At 33.6% G+C, this 24,222-nt stretch overlaps 2 protein-coding genes across 3 annotated transcripts; one reads left to right on the plus strand and one right to left on the minus strand.

Annotated features, from left to right (window-relative positions):
- Window positions 1–3,909: 3,909 nt before the first annotated feature.
- Window positions 3,910–11,982, plus strand: LOC100854867 (E3 ubiquitin ligase PQT3-like). 2 transcript variants are annotated; one of them, XM_010648548.3, is made up of 15 exons: window positions 3,910–4,742; window positions 5,892–5,991; window positions 6,262–6,343; window positions 6,443–6,609; window positions 6,722–6,801; window positions 6,993–7,058; window positions 7,174–7,330; window positions 7,426–7,574; window positions 7,681–7,845; window positions 7,949–8,251; window positions 8,886–8,927; window positions 9,020–9,269; window positions 9,414–9,533; window positions 10,176–10,254; window positions 11,253–11,982. In XM_010648548.3, the coding sequence occupies exons 1-15, from the start codon at window positions 4,577–4,579 to the stop codon at window positions 11,811–11,813; spliced, it is 2,487 nt and encodes an 828-aa protein (XP_010646850.2). In that variant the 5' UTR covers window positions 3,910–4,576; the 3' UTR covers window positions 11,814–11,982. The 2 variants fall into 2 exon arrangements, with proteins under 2 accessions (XP_010646850.2, XP_019073927.2); XM_019218382.2 differs by having other exon boundaries at window positions 9,023–9,269.
- Window positions 11,983–13,794: 1,812 nt separating this feature from the next.
- Window positions 13,795–18,573, minus strand: LOC100264826 (phosphatidylglycerophosphate phosphatase PTPMT2). Its single transcript, XM_002269619.5, has 6 exons — window positions 17,868–18,573; window positions 16,997–17,119; window positions 15,608–15,701; window positions 14,826–14,908; window positions 14,656–14,745; window positions 13,795–14,366 (listed from the first exon to the last, which is right to left on the minus strand). Exons 1-6 carry the CDS (start codon window positions 18,084–18,086, stop codon window positions 13,998–14,000), a joined length of 978 nt encoding a protein of 325 aa, XP_002269655.2. The 5' UTR covers window positions 18,087–18,573; the 3' UTR covers window positions 13,795–13,997.
- Between the last annotated feature and the right edge of the window lie 5,649 nt (window positions 18,574–24,222).

Raw genomic sequence — 24,222 nt, forward strand, 5'->3', positions numbered from 1 at the left:
ATATATATATCTTAAGAATTCATATCTTATTGAGTAAAAAATACATATTTAGAGTATCATTTTCGATGAGATATGATATTATTGGAGGATCTAGATATAGGGAACTGCTTAGGAGATGGGGGTAGGGGTTGTTGTGAATAGACAATTTAAGTGAGATATTTGAATTTTAAATTTTTATTCTGATTTTTCTTGGTTTGATTCAAACAATAAATATGAGGAATCAAGGATTCGCATAATAATGTCAAACATAACATGAAAAAATCACCTATAGTATAGATATAAAAAAATCATAGATGGAGTGATAGTTTAATTGACGGGATATGTATATAGAGTATTATTTTCGATGAGATATGATATTATTGGATATTTTGAGTAAAAAATACATATTTAGAGTATTATTTTCGATAAAATATGATATTATTGGAGGATCTAGATATAGGGAACTGCTTAAGGGATGAGGATAAGGGTTGTTGTGCATAGACACTCTAAGTGAGATATTTGAATTTTAAATTTGTATTCTGACTTTTCTTGGCTTGATTCAAACAATAAATATAAGGAATTAAGGATCCGCATAATAATGTCAAACATAACATGAAAAAATTACCTATAAAGCATAGATATAAAAAGATCATAAATGGAGTAATAGTTTAATTGATGGGATATGTATATCTTAAGAAATCATATCTCATTGAGTAAAAAATACATATTTAGAGTATCATTTCTGATGAGATATGATATTATTGGATATTATATTTAATGAACATTATATCTTAAAATAGTATATATATATATATATATAATGCCTATTTTGTAAAATGAAATGAAATATATATTATTTTTCAATATTTTAATATTTATTTAAATTTTAGATTATATTGCATTATAATATTTGCTCTTAAAAAAATATGAATTTTCTTTAACATTGACAATATTCATGATTAAAATATTAGGGTAATAATATGAAGGTGCACTATTTAGAAAAATGGATTTCATATAAAGTACATTTTAGGAAAAATAATCTAAAAATTATGCATTAGACTAACAACTTGTGTATGCTTCCAAAATTACCCTCCAACCTCCACATCAAATATGTCCTCTTGTATATTAAACCATAATTAACCAAAATTAAACATCAAACATAAATTCCAAAATTAAATAAACCCAAAAAAAACTCAAACAAAGATGAACCCTTTGGAGAGCCCTAACCTTCACATCTTGAAGAGCCCCGTCCTACCCATTTCTTCATTGTCAATAGTCACTCTACGTGGTTTTGACATCATTAGACGGGAAGAAAGTGGCGTCGACACCATTTATAGAATTAATTTGATCACTTGTGTGAAAGATTTATTTTGAATTAAAAAACTTGAACTTTATTTTTTATTTTTTAAAAACTATAATTTTAGTAATTTAGATGCATGTTTATGTGAGTAGATTTTGATATTGTTATAAAAAAGAGTATTGGGGATGAAATTATCTTTGGAATATATTTTGGACATGTGGATAGATGTATTTAAGTTGTGTTAGATACTTTAATGGATATTATGGACACTATAAATTACTTTGTTTTATCGTATGTTTAGTTGAAGATGAGATAAGATAAATTATTTTATAATTTATTATATATTGTGTTTGATTGAATGTAAGATATGATAAGTGGTGGGATATATTATTTTTTTTTTCTTTTCTACATAAAGATATATGTTAATCTCAAGTTAAAATATAAGATATGTATGTCCTATATATCATAAGTTTATTTATTTATTTATTAAATTTTTATATTTTTTATATACTTATTTTGAAAAATAATTTTTTTAATTATAAATTAAATTTATGGTTTTAAAAAAACTAAAAAACTATTTATAAAATAAAATAATATTAATATTTGATGTATAAATTATTTTTATATATTGAATAACATAATATAAAAAAATTATTTATAAAGTTTAAATATTTTAATCATTAATATTGTTAAATATAAGATAAATTCATTTTTTTTAAAATAAAAAATATTACTATTTGATATAATTTTTATTTTAAACATTGAAAATAACATATATATATATATATATATATATATATATTTAAAAGATATATATCTCAACTTATCTTATCATATCCCATTAAGTCTTACTGTATTAGTTTAGGTTAACAATTTTTGTTTTGAAAATACCCAAATTCACAACTACTATATTCTAATAGAAATCATTAGCTTTATGAATATGATGGAAAGCCCAAGGAAGTGAAATAAATTAAAGTATCTAGTTTTGAATTTGGTTAAATAATGCAAAAATTAATAATAAAATTTAATATACAAAGAAGTTTAAGAAAATTTAATAGCCTTTTCGGCAATCGTTTTCAAGAAAATCTTTCTAATTCCCTAATAAATAATGATTTTATATTTTGTATTATATAAATCCATTTATTTTCTCATTTTTTTTTAATAAAATTAAATAAAAATTTTGTTAGTTGACATCAATAATAAAATAAGAAATTTAAAAATAAAAATACAATTAAAACAAAAAAAAAAGCATAAAATTAAGTACAATTAAAACAAATCTCTTAAATTTTTTAAAAATAAAATATTGACTATCATTATATTTCCAACTCTTTCTCTAATTTTTTTTTCCTATTAGTGTGATCTAACAAAGTGAAAGTTAATATTTTTTTATTTTTTTATTTTTAGCTTTAAAGTTTTTTTAGTTTTAATTATATTTTTAATTTTTTAAATTTCTTATTTTATTGGTCTCAAATCAATTCTCTCAGAAAATTTTTTTGTCAATTAGTATTATTAACCTAACGAGTAAAAGGTGTTCTTGGTAAAACGAGTATTTTGCAGAGAGCTAACAAAGAATTCTATTAATAACAGGTTGTTTTGATCATTTGGAACAATTTAATGAATTTAGTAGATCTTTTTAGGAGGCTCCAATAATCATAGATTGAACCTATCTAATTTTTATGGTGCGATAGTTGGCTCTTCACCAACTAACCATACCTATTTTTTTATTTTTTTTTTAATATCAGCAATTTAGTTTATCCAACAAATTATAGAGTTGCAACAAAATCAAATCAATTGAATCTACCAGTTTTTACCGAGTTAATAATTATTTGATTTATATTTTTTCAAATTAGTGACTTGAAACCTATTTTTCTCTAAATATATATATAAATTAATTTTTTTCTTTTAAAATTTGAGATAAGATCATTTGGAACAATTTAATGAATTTAGTAGATCTTTTTAGGAGGCTCCAATAATCATAGATTGAACCTATCTAATTTTTATGGTGCGATAGTTGGCTCTTCACCAACTAACCATACCTATTTTTTTATTTTTTTTTTAATATCAGCAATTTAGTTTATCCAACAAATTATAGAGTTGCAACAAAATCAAATCAATTGAATCTACCAGTTTTTACCGAGTTAATAATTATTTGATTTATATTTTTTCAAATTAGTGACTTGAAACCTACTTTTCTCTAAATATATATATAAATTAATTTTTTTCTTTTAAAATTTGAGATAAGGAGTCTTATACATATAAATTATTATTTTTTCTATTTATAAAAAAAGAAAAAAAAGAAATACCCAGACAATGCTATAACTTCAAGATTAACTAAGCAAATCCTAATGACCAATCAAATCTTCAGGTTTTTAATTTCATGCAATATGGAAAATGATATAAATATGGAAAATGATAGAAAATAAAGTAGATAATTTTTTTTCTTTCATTTGCATTTGAATATCCTGCCATATCTTGATATATAATTAGAACTTAAAAATATTTTTAAATAATAAAAAAAAAATCTTTAAATTGATGATTATGGAAAGTGATTATCAATGAATGAATAAATAAATTAATTAATTAAAAAAAAAACTACAGACCGAGGGGCAGTTGGGCTGGAAGCGTGGAGGCCAAGGTCGGCGCGGCCCATCCTTAACGGACCTCTATATAAACACATCCCTCAAATGCATTGTCTATTCATCGAAGCGAAAAGAGGGCAAGATTATCAGAATCAAGAAAAAGGCAAGAAACCCTTGAAAAAGCTTCCAAGCAGCAGGAAGAAGAAGGCGGCCAAGAAGAGAGAGCGAGGGCTTACCCGGAGATTCAATGTCTCTTCATTGAGACGCATACTTTCGTGCTCTTTTTCACCGATCGCCTTTCAAGATCGGCGTTTCTAACGTTTCCGCCGTTCCGATCCGCTCCCCGGCTGAAATTTCACCTGATCGAAGAATCGGGGCGATAGATCGATCCAAGGAGGTGTTTCGGCTTGTTATCGGCGCGATTTGTGGCCTGGAATAGGAGAAATCTTGGCTCCTAAGAGAGATCTTGTTGCGTTGCGCGATTCGAAGAAGAGGATCTTGATTTCAAGAGTTGTTGATGGGGTTTGTTGCGTCGGTTTGATCTTTCTCCGAGAGAAATTGCAAAAAGAAGAGATATATTTTTGTACTTTAATTGAGTTCAATAACAGGCCTTTTGTGGTTTTTTTGTTGATTATCAAAGGGCCTTTTGAACTTAAGAGTTTTTTTTTTTGTTTGATTTATCCAAATTTTAGAGGGAAAGAACTGAGAAAGAAAAAGAATGGCAGTGTATTATAAATTCAAAAGTGCAAAAGATTTTGATTCGATTCCAATCGACGGACACTTTATATCAATTGGAAACTTGAAAGAAAAAATTTTTGAAACAAAGCATCTGGGCAGGGGCACTGATTTCGACCTCGTGGTCACCAACGCCCAGACTAACGAAGGTTGGTTTTGTTTTGTATTGCATATCTACTTCCTCGATCGTTATTTTCTTCAAAACTTGCGAATTTGGGTTCGTCATCGATTCAAAGAAAACGAATTTCAATTTATAAAGATTGCTTTAGTTTTAAAACTAATTGGCTCTCTGATTTCCAGCTAAATGCTTGTTGAGAGTTGTAGAGAATAAGGGTGTGTTTCTTTGTGTGGTGGTATTATGGTAGTGCATCTTCTGATGTGTGGCATTGCATCTTTGCATAGGGGTTTTGTGGATTTCATAGTGGTGTGTCATTGATTTAAGAAGACTGGGGGTTTTTGGTTTCATTAGGTAAAGAGCTTCTGCCTTCCATTATGCAAAGGGGGTTTTGCAGATATTTTCCTCTGTTTCATTAGGCAAAGGGCTTCATCAATTACTTTAGGCAAAGAGGTTTTGCAGATTTTTACATTGATTAAATTAGGCAAAGGGGCTTTATTAATTCCATGAGGGGAAGCCGCTCATGGTTTCCCTTAGGCAAAGGAACTTTCGTTCATTCCATTAGGCACTAGGTTTCCTTGATTTCATTAGGCAAGGGCCTTCATCAATTCAATTAGGCTAAGGGGTTTCATAAATACCAAGTGGTTTCATTAATCCCATTAGGCGTGGGGTTTCGTCCATTCCATTATCCAAATGGGTTTCATTGATTTCAATAGGCAGAAGATTTTCAGTCATTTTTACAATTATAGAATGAAAAGTGTATCTCGGTAGGCAGATTGGTCTCAATTTCTGGTTGTTGATTCCATGCTATAGGGCATCAGTATACTTGTAAAATGAAAGGTGCATTTCAGTAAGGACTCGTTGATCCCCTTCTGTATGGGGGTACTTCATCTATACAGGGGTACTGGGCAATGAGCACTTGTTTGATGATGATTGCATATTGTATTTGATGGAAAGCATGCCCCTTGTGAAGAAAGTAGGAGGTTGCTATTAATGAATCTGGGAAAATTGTGTTTAAATTTACATGACCTTAATAAGTTGGCCAGGTCGTGAGATCAATTTTTTATTACAGTAAATATTTGATCTCTATTCAGGAATGTTTTTGTTGTTGGCTAGAACTATGTAGGTTAATATTTTTGCAGAGTTTTTTATAGACCTGGTGTTCTTTCTTTTGCAATTTCAGAGTATCTTGATGAAGCAATGTTGATCCCAAAAAATACCTCTGTTTTGATTCGCCGGGTTCCTGGACGGCCTCGAATGCCCATTGTGACTGAAAAGGACGAGTACTGTCTCAAACTTTTAAAGCTTAGTCATTGTATATCAGTCCTTTTTATGTTAAAGATGTCAGGGTGTTAGCTCTTTTAACTTATGTGTTACTTCCATAAGCTTAATGGTCTAGCCAGTATTAGTTACTTTGATTACTTGTTAACCAGTGTTAGAGACAATTCTGGATAATCGTTTTCATCTTCCATTTGAGCTTTTAATTGTGGGGCAGATTCCAAGGATTTGGCTGATTGTATTTTTTTTTTTTCTAAATTTATTTTATTCTGTAGGCCTAAAGTGGAAAATAAGGTAGATGAAGCTCAACCAACAAATAGTAACTTTGTGGGTGCTGATTCATCTGCCATGAAATATGTAAGCTTTAGTTTATAGTGTTCCTTTCTCATATTTTGGTTTTTTAGCAAGTGTCTTTTGTACTGTGTTGAAGTGGTAACCCATGTTTCAAATTTATAGCCTGATGATTCAGAGTGGGATGAATTTGGAAATGACTTATACGCCATACCTGAAGTGGTGCCAGTTCAGTCAAGCAATCCAGTTTTGGATGCTCCTCCTCCAAGTAAAGCTGATGAAGACAGCAAGATCAAGGCTTTAATTGATACTCCAGCCTTGGACTGGCAGCGGTGAGATGTCTTGTTTTGTCACATTACTTGATTTTTTGATGATTGAATTTTAACTCTTACCAATGGAGGAATATTTCTATTGTCTTAAATATCTAAACTTTTGTCTTTACAGTCAAGGCACTGATGGCTTTGGACCTGGAAGGGGTTTTGGAAGGGGTATTGGTGGAAGAATGATGGGTGGACGTGGTTTTGGTGATTATCTATACCTCTTCTAATTAGATATTGGTGCTAGCTGCTATATCATATTGCTTAGTAGATTTTCATTATACCTTTGATTGTTTTTTGTCTTTGTGCTTCCAATGCTTTCTTTATGTTGGTGAGGATGCTTTGATTTTTTTCTAGTTGATTTTGTATGAGCCTGAAACTTATCTTCACTAACTCAGGCCGGATTGGGTTGGAGCGGAAAACACCTCCACAAGGATACATATGTCACAGGTGCAAGGTGCCTGGTATGTTCATGTTCTTGATGGATTTGTGTTTATTTATTTAATAAAAATTTTTGTTGGTTGTATGGTTTATGTTTCTTTCAAAATCATGATCACTGAATGACATTCTCCTCTTCAGGACATTTCATTCAACACTGTCCTACAAATGGGGATCCAACTTATGACATCAAAAGAGTGAAACCCCCTACTGGCATTCCAAAGTCGATGTTAATGGCAACCCCAGATGGCTCATATGCGTTACCAAGCGGAGCTGTTGCTGTTTTGAAACCAAATGAGTAAATAGTTCCCCATTATTTGTTATATTTTTTATAATTCACTTTGTTGGAATTTGGAAGTATAATTTTGTTCTAATCATATGCCCTCAAAACAGAGCTGCTTTTGAAAAAGAAATTGAAGGGTTGCCTTCCACTCGTTCTGTTGGTGAACTTCCACCTGAGCTTCATTGCCCACTATGTAAAGAAGTGATGAAAGATGCTGTTCTAACAAGCAAATGTTGTTTCAAGAGTTTTTGTTATAAATGTAAATTGTTCTTTCTTTCTTCCTTTTTTTTTTTTTTTTTGGTTGTTGTAGTTTTAGAGAATATGGTTCCAGATCTGCAAGGGCTTATTCTTAAAATTTTACTCAGGTATCAGAGACCACATTATCTCAAAATCAATGTGTGTTTGTGGTGCCACAAATATACTCGCAGATGATCTTCTTCCAAACAAAACCCTTAGGGATACAATCAATCGCATTCTGGAGTCTAACAATAGTAGTGCAGAAAATGCTGGAAGTGCTTTACAAGTTCAAGGTCAGTAGATATATCATCAACTTGGCTCCTTTTTTATTTCAATAATCATTCTTGTTGTGGATCTAAATTTTTATTTGTTTGATTTTAATTTTCTTTTATCCAGATATGGAATCTGCTCGCTGCCCACAGCCTAAGATTCCATCCCCTACATTGTCTGCCGCATCAAAGGGAGAGCAGATGCCACCACCTCAGATTGAAGAAACTCCGAACATAATAAAACCAGTTGCAGATGAGAGTAAGTCTGCTAATCCTCCACCACAGCTTCCAGAAAAAGGGAGGACAGGAAAAGCTGCTGATGTGTCTGAAGCTACACTTGAGTCCATGAGTGTGAAGGAACTGGCTTCACAGGGAAGTGCTCCTCTGGCTGAGGAAGAAGTGCAGCAGAAGCTTGCTTCTGGTGAGGCAGGTAAATGACATCAAAGAAAAATTCTGTTAACTTTTTTTTATTGAAAAGAAAATCTTCTTGAAGGAACATCAAACTCCTTGTTTACTGTTTTGAGAAGTGAGGGAGTCGGTTAAAATGTGGAGAAAATTCTATTGATGTGAATGTGTTCTTAGAAATAGTGCTTTTAGTTTCAATTATTGATGAGGTTAGGTGGATCTGGCATTTAGATACTTACTGCTGTAAATTTTTATGTCACCCTTTTTTTTGGGTGCAAAACAGCTTTTATATACAAACGGGCAGTGCCCATTCAAAATGATTCTAGCTAGTTTAGTCCAGATACAATGTTGACCAGTTTGATTATTGCTATGGGAGGTGAAATCTATTATTCTATTTGGGTCCCTGCCAGGAGTTGAACCTAGAATCTTCCACATAGCCACTCCAACATCCTGTCACCTGAGCCTGACCTCAAGGGCACCTTACCCTTGAGGTCTTGTACCACAGTAGGAGCTGGATGGGTTCTTGCTCATATAAGATTGAATTTCCATTAGAAACCTAAGAAATGATGTCAGTATCGAGAAAGAGAGATATACATTGTTTGTTCTTGTTAACGTAGGCCATGAATATTATCTAAGTTATATTACTTATTGCTTTTCAGGAAAGAAAAAGAAAAAGAAGAAAGCTCGTGTGCCTGTAAATGGTTTGTGTGCTGCCATTTTCAATTCTATCTATTTATTACTCATTAAACCTTTTCATGTGAATTTTGCTAATGATATTCTGTTCTGGTTACAGCAGCAGACATTCAGTGGAAGTCCACTCAAGATCTTGCAGCTGAGAACTATATGATGCCTATGGATCCCACATATGCTCCTTACTGGAATGGCATGCAGCCAGGAATGGATGGCTTTATGAACCCTTATGCTGGTGCCATGCCATATATGGGGTATGGTTACAATACATTAGATATGCCTTTTGGGGGTGTTCTACCTCAGGGGCCTTTTGGGGCACCGGGTTATATGCTGCCTGTTGTTCCACCTCAGAGGTATGCACTTTACTTCTTGATTATTGTGTTCAGTTGTGTTTTATGTCTAGATGGTATTTGGTCTTTCTATGCATTAATCTGAGCTTGCATAGCTTAATGTTTATAAATGTTGGCAACTATGCCTAATCAGTTTGCTATTTTCAGGGATCTGGCTGATTTTGGAATGGGTTTAAATGCTGCACCTCCTGTTATGAGTAGGGAGGAATTTGAGGCTAGGAAAGCTGATCTGAGAAGGCGTCGTGAAAGTGAGAGACGAGGTGAAAGGTAAGAACAGCAATCCTACTTTCTTATTGATAGATATTTGCAAACGTCTTATAAAAACAATGAGGCTGGAATTCTTATATGAAATTTTTATGAAGGATAAAAAATTTTCATCAATTTGTATACTTTAAATCAGGCAGAAGAGTAGAAATAAAAATGAGTATGGTATTAGTTTTAATCATAGGCCTGCTAGAAGGAAGAAAGATTTCACATTATTCCTCAATGGTTGGTTGATTGCTTATTAATTTATTAGTAAGTTTTCTATTCTGTTATGTTATTGCTGTAAATTTGTTTCCACCTTGTCTTCCTTTTCTACCTCGGCTGCTTTTTCACCAATATATTTTTTTGCTTAACTAGAGGTTTGAACTATATAATTCTAGTGGATTGGACATTGTACTGAACCATAAATTTAAAACCGTTGTGATGAAACTTTTTTGGAATATCCATTTGTTTTTTTCTGTTTTCATCTCCATTGTTTTTGCTTGGCTATTGGTTATTGGACTGCTATTTGCTTTATTCTTTTTTCACCTATAGTACCGGTTACCATCTAACTACATATGGTTAACAAAACATGAGAACAATGAAGCCTAATATCCACAGCTCTAGCTGCTAGTTAATGACAAATTTTATTCCTTGCTCTTGCAGCAAAGAGTTCCCTAAAGATCGAGAATATGCTAGAGAAGGGAGCATGGGCGGTGACGTTTCTACAATGAAACCAAAACCCGTATGTCTTTATGTCCAAACTTGCATTTTTCCCTGTTATTTATGTACTGCAGCAGGTATTTTTTATGGCCATGGTTGCAAGCTACACTGTCCAGAAATCGCCAATGTGGCCCGAGAACGACAATTGGGAGAGACAAGACTGAACATTCATTTTCTTTTAGGCTTAGGAAGAAAGAAAAGGGGAAAATCTTTTATATTTTTGGTGCGGTTAGGATCAAAAGATATGAAATTTATTTATTGGATGATATTTACTTTCTGTTTTTTTCCCCTTCCGATGCTTCATTTGATTGGTAGAGAAATGGTAGGAAAAGAAAGGAAAATGTGGAATCTTTTATGTGGGGTGATTGCCACAGCAAAAGTAGGTGGCAAAAGGACTCCAAGTTTTCATTTCTCGTTCCCTTAAGTCTTCTTTGCAGTCAAATGGAGCTTGAGCAGGAGGAAAAAAAAAAAAAAAATTCAAAAAACATAATCCCATTCAAACAAATGGCCAATTAACTCTTGGTTTAAGACAATAATACGAGTATTTCGAAATTGTTTTCCAATTAAATTTTTTATTTTTCTTCTAAAAAAAATTTGTTTAAATATCGTCTGATATCTCTTCTTTTGTTTTAAAAAAAAAAAATTGGCTTTGCATAAAGTATAAATCATTAATTTTAACTTGTTATGTAAAATTTTTATATTATCAAAATGATTTTAAAGCACAATCAAAAGAATTTATGTTTACAACGGAGAGGGAGTGGTAAAGGAAAGCACCAAAAAAGAAATAAAGAAAAAAGAAAAAAAATATTATTGAGTAAATGGTAATCTACTCTTATGATATTTATTATATCTAAATTATTTATGAAAAAGGTGCTTAACAGAATTGCATCCTAGGACCTGGTAGAGGGGGAAAATAGCAATAATGATAATTTGTTGGACTATGGTGAAAGAATTTTGTTTTTGTTGTGTCTTCTTATGTAATGTGACATTTATAACATAGTGTTTCGGGATGTGATGCAGAAATTGGCTCCCCAATCATCGAGCGCCGACCACCACCACCGCCGCCCTCGACCGGAGAGGTCATCGCCGGAGCGCCCCACCAGAGATGTAGAGGCACCGCGCCCCTCCAAGAGAAAATCAGAGCATCACCACCACCGCCCCTCTGACTCATCCGCCCGACCTCCTCCCTCCGCGGCCGCCGAATCATCTAGATCCTTGGCGGATCGCAAGGCAAAGCCCAGCGTCTTCTCCCGCATAAGCTTCCCGGAGGAAGAGCCCACCAAGAAGCGTAAGTTGTCTGAAACTCCAAGCGCCTCGGCGATTCCAAACGGGCAACATGAGGATTGGAAAGTGTCGCCCTCTTCGGCGGCTGCGTCGAGAAAGAGCAGTGTGACAGAGTATGAGTCAAGTGATGAGGATAGGCATTTCAAGAGAAAGCCATCGAGGTACGAGCCGTCACCGCCAGCCCCGGCGGCGAAGGAGGCGGAGTGGGAGGAGAAGGAGGCGAGGCACTCATCGAGGGGGTCGAGGGAGCGCGAGAGAGAGTACGATAGAGATCGTGGTTACAGTAAGCACAGATAAAGAAGAGGGTAGAGAAATTGGGGATGTGAGATGAGTGAGGAGTGATGAGGAAGTCTTTGGTCTCTTGCGCTTCATGGAAAGATGGGAGACTTGATTTTATATGACTTGAAATATGACTCTGTATTCACCCTTTCTTTTTTTAATATAAATAATTTCATCTTTTTCAACATTTCCTCCTGCTTCTCCCTTCATTCAATTTTTTTCTTTATGCATGTGTTAGAAATATTATATGGAAATTTTCTTTTTGATTATTGAATTCTAAATTAATAATTTTTAGATAAACACTTTATAATAATTCACAATCATAAGCTTACTATATCCTAATTGCCGACATCATGAAATAAATATAAAATATAATTAAAATTACTTATATATTCTTTATTTTTAAAAGAAAATCAAATATAATTAAAATTAATTATAAACCTACGTGTGTGTAGAAGAATTTTGCTTAAAATATGATTAGTTTAATCACATTTAATATCTTCCCTTAATTTGTGTAATAAATGCAATATTGTTTTCATATAATATTGTTGGCTTATGTTTGATAGAGAACAAGTTACATGACACCCAAATATGCTAAATCTATACATGTTTACAACTTGTTTCATGAATTACAAATATTTTTGAAATATTTAGAGATGTAGTTACCACTATTTGCTTGACTGATATTCATAATTTCTTAGTATTACTATAAGTAAATATATATCTATCTAAGATCAAGTTTTATGGGGATTGGAAATATATCCAATACCAACATATCCAATTACGATTTTTATTCTTTTGAATAAAAAAAGCTCATGTTAATTGTCCTAAGAAAATATCCTCCTATATGTTTGAACTCATTCCAATAACTTCAAGTTGGTGTAGAACTATGTCTAAAATTGATAAGAATGTTATGTCTAGTGGGTGTAAATTGAAAAATACATTAATGTGTCAATTGCACTGAAATATAATAATTATAGACCAAACACTTCATTTTTTTTCTTTAGGATGAAACATATTTTTGTTCACTTCAAGAGGACGAACAATCAGTATAAAGCTAAGTGAGTATTATTTATCCATATGATAGTATTTTAAGATCGAAATTTGTTTCCTGCTTTTTGATTAATATATATATATATATATATATATATATATATTTTTTTTTTGAAAAATAGAAAATTATTTTAAATAGGATTACCAAATAGACCATTAGTGATTGTCTCACTGATCACGACTTTTTTTGTTCATTCCCTTCCAACCCATCCTGGATCCCTGTAATAACAAGACAAGTGATTTTACCCTAGCCTTTGGGCGAAGGGGCATTTGTTTATGTGTACTTATTTACCTATGTAAATATTAAAATAAAATAAAATGAAACAAGGAGAATACTCTTCATTCATGTAAACAGTGGGTCCTACATTTTGACGCTCGTAAATATATCTCTCTTTATGTTTTGTTTAATTTGAGTATCATATAATTAATTGTTTTTTGTTTAATTTGAGTATCATATAATTAATTGTTTTTTGGAATATCTGTCAAAGTTCATACTAGTATTTCTTCTTTTAATTTTCGTATATAAAAATTAAATAACTTTAAAATATATAAATTTTTAATTAATTTTAATTACAATTAATTTTTATTTGTATTTTTCATCAATTTCCTTGGTATTGTTTGACACTTTTCTAGATCCAAACATAGCATTAGAAGCCCTCAGTTATTTGTCTTTTTTTTTTTTTGGGCCAATCCATGCATTCAAGCAAAACTTTCACTTCCCACTTTTTAAAGGATGAATAATCAAGTTAAGAGATACTTAAGAAGATTCTCAACCTCAGATTTCTTGGAGAGCTTGTGTGGAGCACTCGAATGCATGCTGGATTGCATTTGTAAGAACCATGCATAGCACAGTCCGAGTATAGCAATCAAAAACTTGATTAATAACAAACCTTTCTGAATTTTGCATAACAATTGATCGTTTTCTCTTCCCCAAAAATCAGATCAATGACCAGGAAATATGGGTGTGCCATCTTTCTTCATTTCAACTTAAATTGAAAAACAGCTCATTTACAGAATAAACACAAGCACAAAAATCCACAATTCAAATTTCTGGAAATAAAAACGTATTTGCCTTATCATATACCAGAAATGAAATTAGGGGAAGCAAAGCTTAACAAACATCATATGTGCAATTTCATCAAGTATTTCTCAGTAGACCTGGATGTCCACAGTAAGCCCTCCCAAATGATCAGGCCTCACCAACCTTTCCCCTGAAATCCTTTGGTTGGCATGGTAACGGAGCCATAGGCATGAGATTCTTGCCAGAGCTGCCTGGCCAGCAACTCGAAACCTATAGACTACACTTAAATCTGCCCATATCTCACTTCCTACAGCACCCGATTCAAGACATGGGTCATATCCATCAAGATCCGATTCTGTTACCACAACTATAGTGTCATCATCGAACGCCACAAGATCTTCTGCAGCTGAGAGAACTGGAGGTTTCATAACTAGATTTGTCATATAGCCACAGACACCAGTCTTCTTGACATTAAGATAGTAGTATTCCTGGACAGCCTAAAAAATCAATCAGAACAAAAAAGAATTAGCAACTGTACAGAAACATCTTTGCCAAGACACATTATTCATATGCATATATTTTGAAAAAGTCTTAAACATCATATTCTGTCGGTAAATCCCCTCAAGGATATTTTAAAGCGGATTAATAAGAACTGGCTTCTGTATACATATGGAATTACATGGGAAAAACAATCTTCCTAGTAATTCCCACGTGCAATAATAAAAAGCTGTCATTTCCAGACAATGGGGGAGGGGAGGAATGCAAAACCTTGCCAGGTCTAAGTACCTGCCACTGCGAAGAGGCTAGGAGCACTCTTGGCCGGATTGACTTTAGATAATCATATGCATCAGCAGGCATCATATGCTTGTGCTGCACCTGTATAACAAAGAAACCTCAGAAAGGTGCAGTCATTGATTGATTACCCAGGGTTTAAGGAATTTTAATGCATCACTGACCAGATAACATATAACAATTGTTGTGCTGCGGCCTCGGCCAGCTTTACAGTGGACATATGTAGTTCGCCCATAAGTTGCATTCTCTTCAGGACAAGATATGAAAGAATGATTATTAAAAAAATTAAACAAAGATGGTTCCCAAAAACAACAGGGGAGAATACTTGTTTGCAGAATTAGCTAAGAATGCACAATATGTGATAGTAGCTTGGTTGCTTTTTGTACATGCCATCACTGAATACTTGCACAGACTGCCATGTTTTAAGTTCATATCCAAGCATTTACCAGCTTGGGTACTCCAATAGCCTCACTAGACTTTGGCAGTTTGGAGATGCAGACCCACCACAAAATGGCACCTTGATCTTTGGTCCCATGCTTTTTACTTGCAAGCTGTGACTATAATGTTAAAAAATGTGGCATTGATCAAGAACTGAGCATTCAAATCCAACATTCCCTACTTGGACTTAACAATGAATGATGTCCAACATTCACATCCAAGCATTCAGCTCTGTATGTCCAACAGTCAATATCCTGGGTTTGCATCAATTTTCAAAACTTACTGTTGAATAAAAGTCAAAGTTATCACATGCCTCCATTAAAGTATAAAGTGTGCCTGTGAAACGAGACACAACATTTTTTTTATTGTCCAAAAAAGCCCAGAACTTAACAATGAATGACGTCTCTGTTTAGCAAGTTAAATGACAATATTTGTCATGGCCCAATGCCAAAATGATATAAAGCAATTAGCTACAAATACTATAAAGAAATTAGCTAAAAATACTTACTATGAATGAAATCTACAGCTTGACGTATATCAGTTAATGATGGTGCAAAGAGATAATCTCTAGTAGGGATCACCAAATGGTCAATGTCATGAGCCTGCCAAAAGTAATTAAATAATCATTAAAAGATGCAACAACAAAATGATAAACTTGGCATTAGAACCATTAAAATCCAAAATATGTTAGTCAGCAATGGTGCCAAAGCCAAAATGGAGAACCAGAAATTTTTTTTCTTCTGGATAGGTATATTTTTATCCCCATTGAAACTTGAACCTAGAACCCACAAACCCTCCCCAACCTTATACCGCTTGAGCAAGGCCTCAAGGGCAAATACCCAGAAAACCATCAACCTGGAATATGCATCATATTATCACCGGGGTTAACATTTATGCTCATCCAGTAGAACTTCTATTCCCAAAAGGGCAGAAATATCACAATTTTAATACTCTATTCTAAGAGAAAGCATTCCACCACAAACTGGCATTGGAAAGAATCTACAGTGACAGTTAACTCCAAACATGATAATAGTAGCACAATGGGCATAAGGTCTTCACAGAAAATAAGCTAAAAAATTAGAAATAGAAATTCATACTGATTTTCCAAGTACTGTTATCTGCAGACCAAATTCATATAAAAATTGAAAAGAAATGGCTAGCCTCAGCACCAAGTACTAGAAATTTGAATTCAAGCCCAGAAGTCCAAAAGGACTACGGTGATGTTGAAAGGGCAGCACAGCAGCATGAACTGTAACTTGATATGATAGAGCTAACTTAAATAATGTTAACAACATTTGTTGCTCAATCATGGTAAAATAATCATGCATGAAACACTAGATTTATTTCAGCAAAACTTGCCTACATCCATAGAGGTAAAAAAAGCCCTATCAATAATAGGAAAAAACAGAAAAACTTATGCCACTTGTCAACTCTTTTCACTTCCAAAACCATGTCCAAGAACATCAAACTAGAAGAGGAAAAACCCACACAAAATCACCGAAACCACCCACAAATTTTTTACCAGTCATCCTGCCCTTGACCTCCCATATTGGGCCACTTGGGTTCCTTGCCTGTGTCTCTCCTCTGAGCCAGGCCACATTGGGCCTAAAAGACTAGTAACATAAGAATGCAAGACATCTCACAACTTTCTTACTACGGAATTACTAATATGGACCACCAAATCTATTAAATCAAACAAACTAGAACAACCCCTATTACCACTCTACACATCATTTTCATTTAGTTAAAAAGCACATCAACCCAGCACATGCACCAAATAGCATGAACACTAAAAAGGCAAGAGTGAAACCAAGCTGCCACTAGCATTAACACTAAAAAGAGAAGAATACAAGCACGCTGCAAAGAAATAGGATGACTCAATAATGGAAGCACTCACATGATATAGAGATGTTGGAACCAAAGTCTCATATGGCTCATTTAGTGTGACCACTCCACCCACGCCAAGCTCCTTTAGGCGTGAAACATCAGATGGAAATGGAACAGCACCTAGCAGTACAAACTGAAAATCAATATGTTAGAACTAAAAAGAAGTAAGGTTCACACCATACAAGTACTAATCCCATGTACAATGCTTGAAATCAAAGAATACAATTACAATTGGAGTATACTTCTATTCAAAACTAAACATGAAGAATTCGGTTGGGAATCTTATGACACGTCTTTATATGATACAAACAAATGCATGGTTTTAGACTTCTCAATTTATCTCGTCCTGCTCATTTGTTACATGGTCTTCTTCCACTGAGTTCCTGTTAAACACGTTACTGCTTGAAAATTATTAAAGAAAAAAAAATCAAATCAGTGGGTCCAACCATATGGAGTGTACGACACTTCAAAATTCATTATCACTGAAAAATTTCGACAAAGAGACTCAGCAAAGACTGAATACAGAATACTACACTCAGTGATTAAGTCTTCAAAATTTTATGTCCAGGCAGCATTTTTTACTTAAAAAGTGTTTTACTTCTGCCTATTTATTAGCTCAAGATCTTCAATACTATTAGCTCAATCCTAAAATTTCCTGGCACTCCACAAATAAGAATTTTTTTTTTTTCTTTTTTTTTTTGTGGACTTTAGAAATCCATATGGTGAGAATAGATTAAAAGAAGCAAAACTCACATAACTGAAACAAAAAACAAAACAAACTAAGGCATTTACACAAACAAAAACCAAAACAGCAGAAAGAAATTGCAGAAGCAATTGACACAACAAGAAACCTCAAACAGACAGAAATAACATAAATTTACCTCATCAACTCTATCCCACCACCGGAACTCTGCCTGAACCTTATTCCTGAGAACATTGTAAAGCAAAGTCGGATAGAAAAGTGCCCGAGCCCCCGCTCCGACCAAAGCCCTTCTCGCATCCTCCGCAACAAAACCAACACGAAAAGCGCCACTACCAGATAACTGTTCTTCCTCCCTCCCACAGTCCACTTCCCCTCCCTTTAATTCTTCAATATACATAGCCCCGATTCAAACCCAACAACCAGAATAAACACCACGCCTCCAAATGACACCTGAAAATGACCACCAAACAAACTACAGGCAATGGATTAACACATATCACATAATACCACGATTTTCACATCCGTTCAATTCCCCAGATCAATACCAAAAATCCACCGATTCTTCCTTCGTTTCTCCAAAATCCCGTAAATCAGGCTATGACAACAATTATATCTAAAACAATTGGAAATTTCATTGATCAAGGGAGTCGCGATAAGGAAATGCACGGGCCTTGGTCAACAGCGAATTTCGCCGAAAACGGATCGATCGGACGGGAAGAAGGAGGCGGAGACAGCGGAACTGGAGTAGTATCGAGCGGTTTGAGAAGATTCGAGAGATCTGGAAACCCTTAACCTAACCCTAGGTTTTGGTAAGGAAGGAATGGAGGAAAACCTTGGTTCTACTCTACCTTTTGCCCAACCAACTTCGAAACGGATACAAAGGGGAGGTAGTGTTCGTCTCACCGGCCTCGTTTGGTGAAGATTGTGACAGCCCGTGAGTAAGTTCCACGTGTATGAGTGTGATGGTTAACCGCACCATCAAGTTGAAATTACAGTTGTAGTCGTCATGCACTGGTTTTTTTTTTCAACGGTGGATATGGCATTGAAATTGGATCGCTTCTCCATTCCATTCATTCTATATTAAATACCCAATCCCTAACCATTCAACTCCCGGCGGCCATTCATTATTTTAATACACGTTTTGACTCACTAATTAATTTAAATATATAAAAAACAAATATTTAATTTTTATAAATCAATTTTATCGTTTAAAAATATTTTAAAACACATATGCTTTTTCATAATTCAAATAATATTTCTTGCAATGAATTTTTTATTTATGACATTAATAACATCAAATTAATAATTTTTTTATCACAAAAACTTATTTAAGATTAATAAAATTAAAAAATTAAAAATAAAATTAAAAATATAATATTAATTTTCATTTATAAGCACTATGGTATAAAATATAAATATCAAGAAAAAGTAAGAAATTTAATAAGAGTAAATATTTTGTTTTTTAATTTTTAAGTTTTTAACTGTTTTCTTTAATGTATTTTGGTTTTAATTGTATTTTTTTTATTGTAAATGTAAACTACAAATTTTTTTATTCAATTTTATTTTTAAAAAATAATAATAAGATGAGGGTATTTATATAACACAGGATGTAAAATCCTTATTAATTAGGGATTAGAAAAATTTTATTTATCATTTAAAGATCTTTAAAAAAATTTCCACAATGATTTGTATACCATATTATATAATAAAAAATTATAATATATTTATTTATAAAACACTTTGATCGAATTAAAATGATAAATTAATCTTAGATAATTTTATTTAATATTATCAATTTAAAAAGTATTTTAAAAAATAATTATTTAACTTACAAAAAGGTGTATGTATTTAAAATATTTTTAAATAGATGAAAATAAAACTAATTTATAAAAGTTGAAGTTTATTTTTTTATACTTTTTTTTAAATTAGTGAGTCAAACTCCATTTTTCCCTGTAAATTATCTATTTAAAGATCATTTTTAACTATTGCTTTTAACCATTCGAGAAATAATAATAAAAATAATTATTTTTATGGTTAATTTCATTTACCTCCCCAAAGTATTAGTTAAATACACTTAATTTTTATTAATTTGAAATTTCGTCAAATACATCTCTATCATTCTTATTTCTAACTTTCATTCATCTCCCCTATCACTCAAAATAAGGGAGATATTTGATAAAATTTTAAACTTAAGATGTATTTAGCCAAAATATCAAAGGAGGTAAATGAAATTTATTCTTATTTTTATTGTCAAAACGGCTTTACATTTGGAATATCGTGTTTTTATTAAAAATAACAATAAATTTGAGAGGTTTTAAAGTATTAATAATTATATTAAATTATGTTTTTTATATAAAAAAAAATTAATGATATTTAGCTTATTAGAACATAATATTCATTAAAAGAAATTTAAATTGGAGTTAGTTTTCTTCCTATGCAAGGAAGGAAGAGAGTAGAGTGATTGAATTTGCTTTTAGAGATGAAGGAGGTACAATGAAAATGATCTCATTAAAGCTAAAGCAAAAGCCAAAAAAGAATGTTGCCAAAGTGTTGGTGCCTTGAACCTTCCTCCCTTGTATAGTAAACGACTCCCCTTGCCAAAGTAACTTATCGTATGATTTGATTTATTTGGATATATCATATCGATCTCATATTTTATTTTTACAATAAATAACAAATGGAATATGGTAATATTTGCTATTAAAAAAAATATATGTAAAATCTTAATCTTTGATTCCTCGCTATGTGACAAAAGGGTTTGGGAGGATTTGAGTAAGGTTTTATTTAGGTGTAATTATAGTCGGTTTAAATATTTATTATGAAAAAATAATGAAATATCTCTTATGTTTAGTAATATTTCACAATTATAGACAATTTGTCTTTCAATAAATAAAATTCTATTTTTTTTATTAATAATATTCATTATTAAAAGATTTAAAATTAATAAATAAATAAAATTATATTATGTTGTTACATATATGAAAACATTCTATATGTATATATTAATATTATTTTGTAGTATATTTTATACATATTTTTTATTTTTTGAACCACAATTTTCATTTATTAATTAAATTTTTTGTTTTACAAAAGGAGTAACATAAAAAATTGAAAATAAATAAATAAAGAAAATAAATAATAATAATAGTAAATTTATGATATGACTGACTTACACTTCTTAAACCAATAGTATCCTCATTCGTGTCGAAATGTTTATTATTAATAGGAGCCCACTATGAAAATGAGAGGCCATTTGAAATTGATAGTGAAGTGATGAGCCAAATTGACATTGATCCAATAGAAGAAGAAGGCTATTCTTGAAGATAATTGATCATGATATCAAAATGATTCGACGTCAGCTAGAAATAAAAAATCATACCTTTAAAACTATTTTTGCCTTAGATTTCTAATTGTCATGTGTCACGCCTTGACCACTCATCTCCGATGTTACTTGTGATTCAAGTTATGCAACACTACACGATGTGTTGTGGACCCATGAAAAGCTATTGTGATCATCTTCACGAACCACTGAGCCTATAAATAGGAGAACGGGTTGTAAATTTTGGGAGAAGGTTTTCCAAAAGAAAAACCAATATTGTGAGAGTACAATCTTGATTCATGTCAAATGTTGCAATTGATTTCAATTTTTATTATTAAATTTTAAATATGCTAATAATAAATAATATTTCCAAATAATAAACTTTTATTAATAAATAATATTAAATATGTTGGTGCAGTGCCAACCAAGTCAAGTCTGTCTAGCTTCTTTGAAGTTAGAAGGGTTTTTTCCTACATAAAAGGATGTTCGAATAGATGGTTTAGGCACACCCCTCTGAAGCTTAAGTAAAAAAGGAATAAGGATGGATCAAATTCTTTCGAATGACTCTATACGTGTGTACCTTTTTCATGCTTCTCACGGGGCTTTTATGGAACGGATGACACCATTGTCATAGCGTTAACGACGCCTTCATGTCTTTTTTGTGATGGTGGTTGCCATTAGGGCGGAAATCAAGCCTTAGCAAGAGGGGTCAATACCATCATTTCTATGTGAATTGGGCAATCATACCAAACATAATCCACTTACTAGTATCACCAATTGACTGTTGAGCAAGAGTCTCGGACCATGTAGTTGGCCATGAGTTTGTTTTAGCTCAGATGGATGGATCTAGACGGATCATCTGTTTTCTTAGACGGACCAAGGGTTTTTTATTTAGGAGAGGACATGTGGAGGAAAGCCCCCCCATAATACCCCCTTAATTCGTCTTCTTCTATTCGGTCGAGTAGACGACGGGTTGAGGCAGAACGAATTATTTGTCTCTTCAGGTTACTTGGGTGCTTGGGAACACGTGTCATTTAGGGCAACAATGATGGGTCACATCCATCAAGGTTAGCTGTCAGGCGGCATCCCTATTTGGGAAGCATTTCCAAGCGGCTTGTCCCTTGGAATACCTAGGATTTTGGATCCCTATAAATAGAGCGGTTCCACAATTTTTGGGTTACTTTTTGGCTTTTTTCCGCTTTCGAGTTTCTCTACTCGCACTGCTCCTTCATCATCGTTGCGTCTGCCACTAGTCCCCCTTCGTCTTTCTCGCTATCGTCCTCAGGCTTGCTTCCGATGGATTTCTTCCTCACTAAAGAGCATTCATTCCCGACTTCGGTAAGTTTTCCACCGCTCACTTTTCATTTTGTTTGCTCTTCTTCTTTGAACTGAGTCTGCGGTTGTTTGGTTAGAGGGAAAATGGACACCTTGGCGTCCAAATTCTAGGGTTTTTTTTTGTGTTTTTGCTTTGGAGATGATGAATGTGCCGATGGTCGGACTTAGGGTTTTTCAAGTTTCCTCTTTTGCTCTTATGTTGTTAGTGCATTCGGCGTCGGTTCATGTTTTTTGTCCCACTGTTGTCGCATCGAGAAAATGAGAGCAAAATCCTTCTTTTGTTAATTGGCTAAGGGACTTACTTCGCAATTTTCGGTAACCAATCCATCTAGGCTTGGACTTTTGGTCCGTCTAGGTTTCTTGTTGTATTGTTGAGGTAATGTTGAACGACGGATGGGTCAGATGATCAGTTTTGATAACTACATTGTCCCGTGCAGGTTTCTACACGACCCAAATCCACTTAGCATAATGGCAAGATGATGAGTCGCTTCTACTAGCGGAAGGCCTCAGCAAAGTGGACGAAAAAATACTAGAGTCGGGCACCTCAGATAGGACCGTCCAGTTAGTATCCTATCTGAACGGGAATTCTGAGCTCATTTCCATATCCCATACAGTATCCCTATCCAACTAATAGATGGCGAGGCTTTGTCATCAACTAACCTTCCCAACAACATGATGTATTTTACCAAGAAACAATTTGTTGTTAGGCTCTATATACCTATCCCTTCTCTTTTCAAGCAGTTCCTATACTTCACACAAATCCCTACAGTTTTTCTTCATCCGAACGTTATCCGGGTGTTGATGCGGTATAGTGTGTTGGACATGCTCTTCCAACTTGATCTTTCTTTGCTAGAACTCTTATTCGTTTATACTGTCAAAATGAGTAAAAAAGAAAGGTTCATTTTGTTTGCCCATATTCCTTCTCTCCAACTGGTGACAGATCTTCTAGATTCATGTAAAGGTTGGGCAAAAGGGCATGTCCTAGTTTCTGGCCTTGGAGTGGTTCGTCCGAGGGACCAGAAAAAGCCTTTTCTCCACAACGTTTGGTGGGGATTCCGAGTAGGATATGCTTCTATCACTTTCTTTGTATCTTGCAGTTTTTCTTTCTTGCTATAAATTCTCTAATGATATATCAATTTGTGAATTACAGGCAAGGAGAGGTGATGACACCTTATAGAGTGGGTGGAAAAGGCTTCCTTCACCCGGCTCAACAAGTTGTTCGAAATAGACACGACCGAACGAGCTTACAAGGTTCTTTTGTAGGAAAACAACTTGCCAGCGTTGATCGACGATCCCAAGCCGTTCATCATTCCCGTATTCCCTTGTCTAGCTCCACCGTCTTTGGTGCTTGCTGAACACTTCGTGCTGAAGGATCTACCCTTCTACGAGGTTGCTCGTCTGGCAGATTTTGAGGCACGCCAAGCTCGTTTAGAGGAACGGGAGAGAAAACATCAAGATGGGACATTGAGGCAAGTTGTGGTTGTTGGTCGTTTGTTCTCTAGTTTCACTGCCCATCATCTCACTCCAAAGAGGAAGGAACCTACTACTCGTCCTGTCCAAAGAGCGAAGACCCCTCCTCCTACGCCCCCGTCTTCTTCATCTTCTCCTTCTTTTTCATCTTCTAGTGACGAACCAAAAGTAGAGGTTGACCAAGTAGTACCCTCTATCGTTTGTGAAGAAAAAGAAGAAGAAGATGAGAATATGACTTCCAACTTGAGGGTCAGATTTCATGAGAGACAACGTAAGCGCTTGTCCGAATCCAATGTTGTCAATCCTACACCCTCCAAGAAAGCCTGTTCGGAACCTATTTCAGTTCCCACAAACGACGCCAATGTTGGTGCAATGCCAACCAGGTTGAGTTCGTTTAGCTTATCTGGAG

The sequence above is a fragment of the Vitis vinifera genome, chromosome 2 (genome assembly GCF_030704535.1).
Source record: "Vitis vinifera cultivar Pinot Noir 40024 chromosome 2, ASM3070453v1".
NCBI lineage: Eukaryota > Viridiplantae > Streptophyta > Magnoliopsida > Vitales > Vitaceae > Vitis > Vitis vinifera.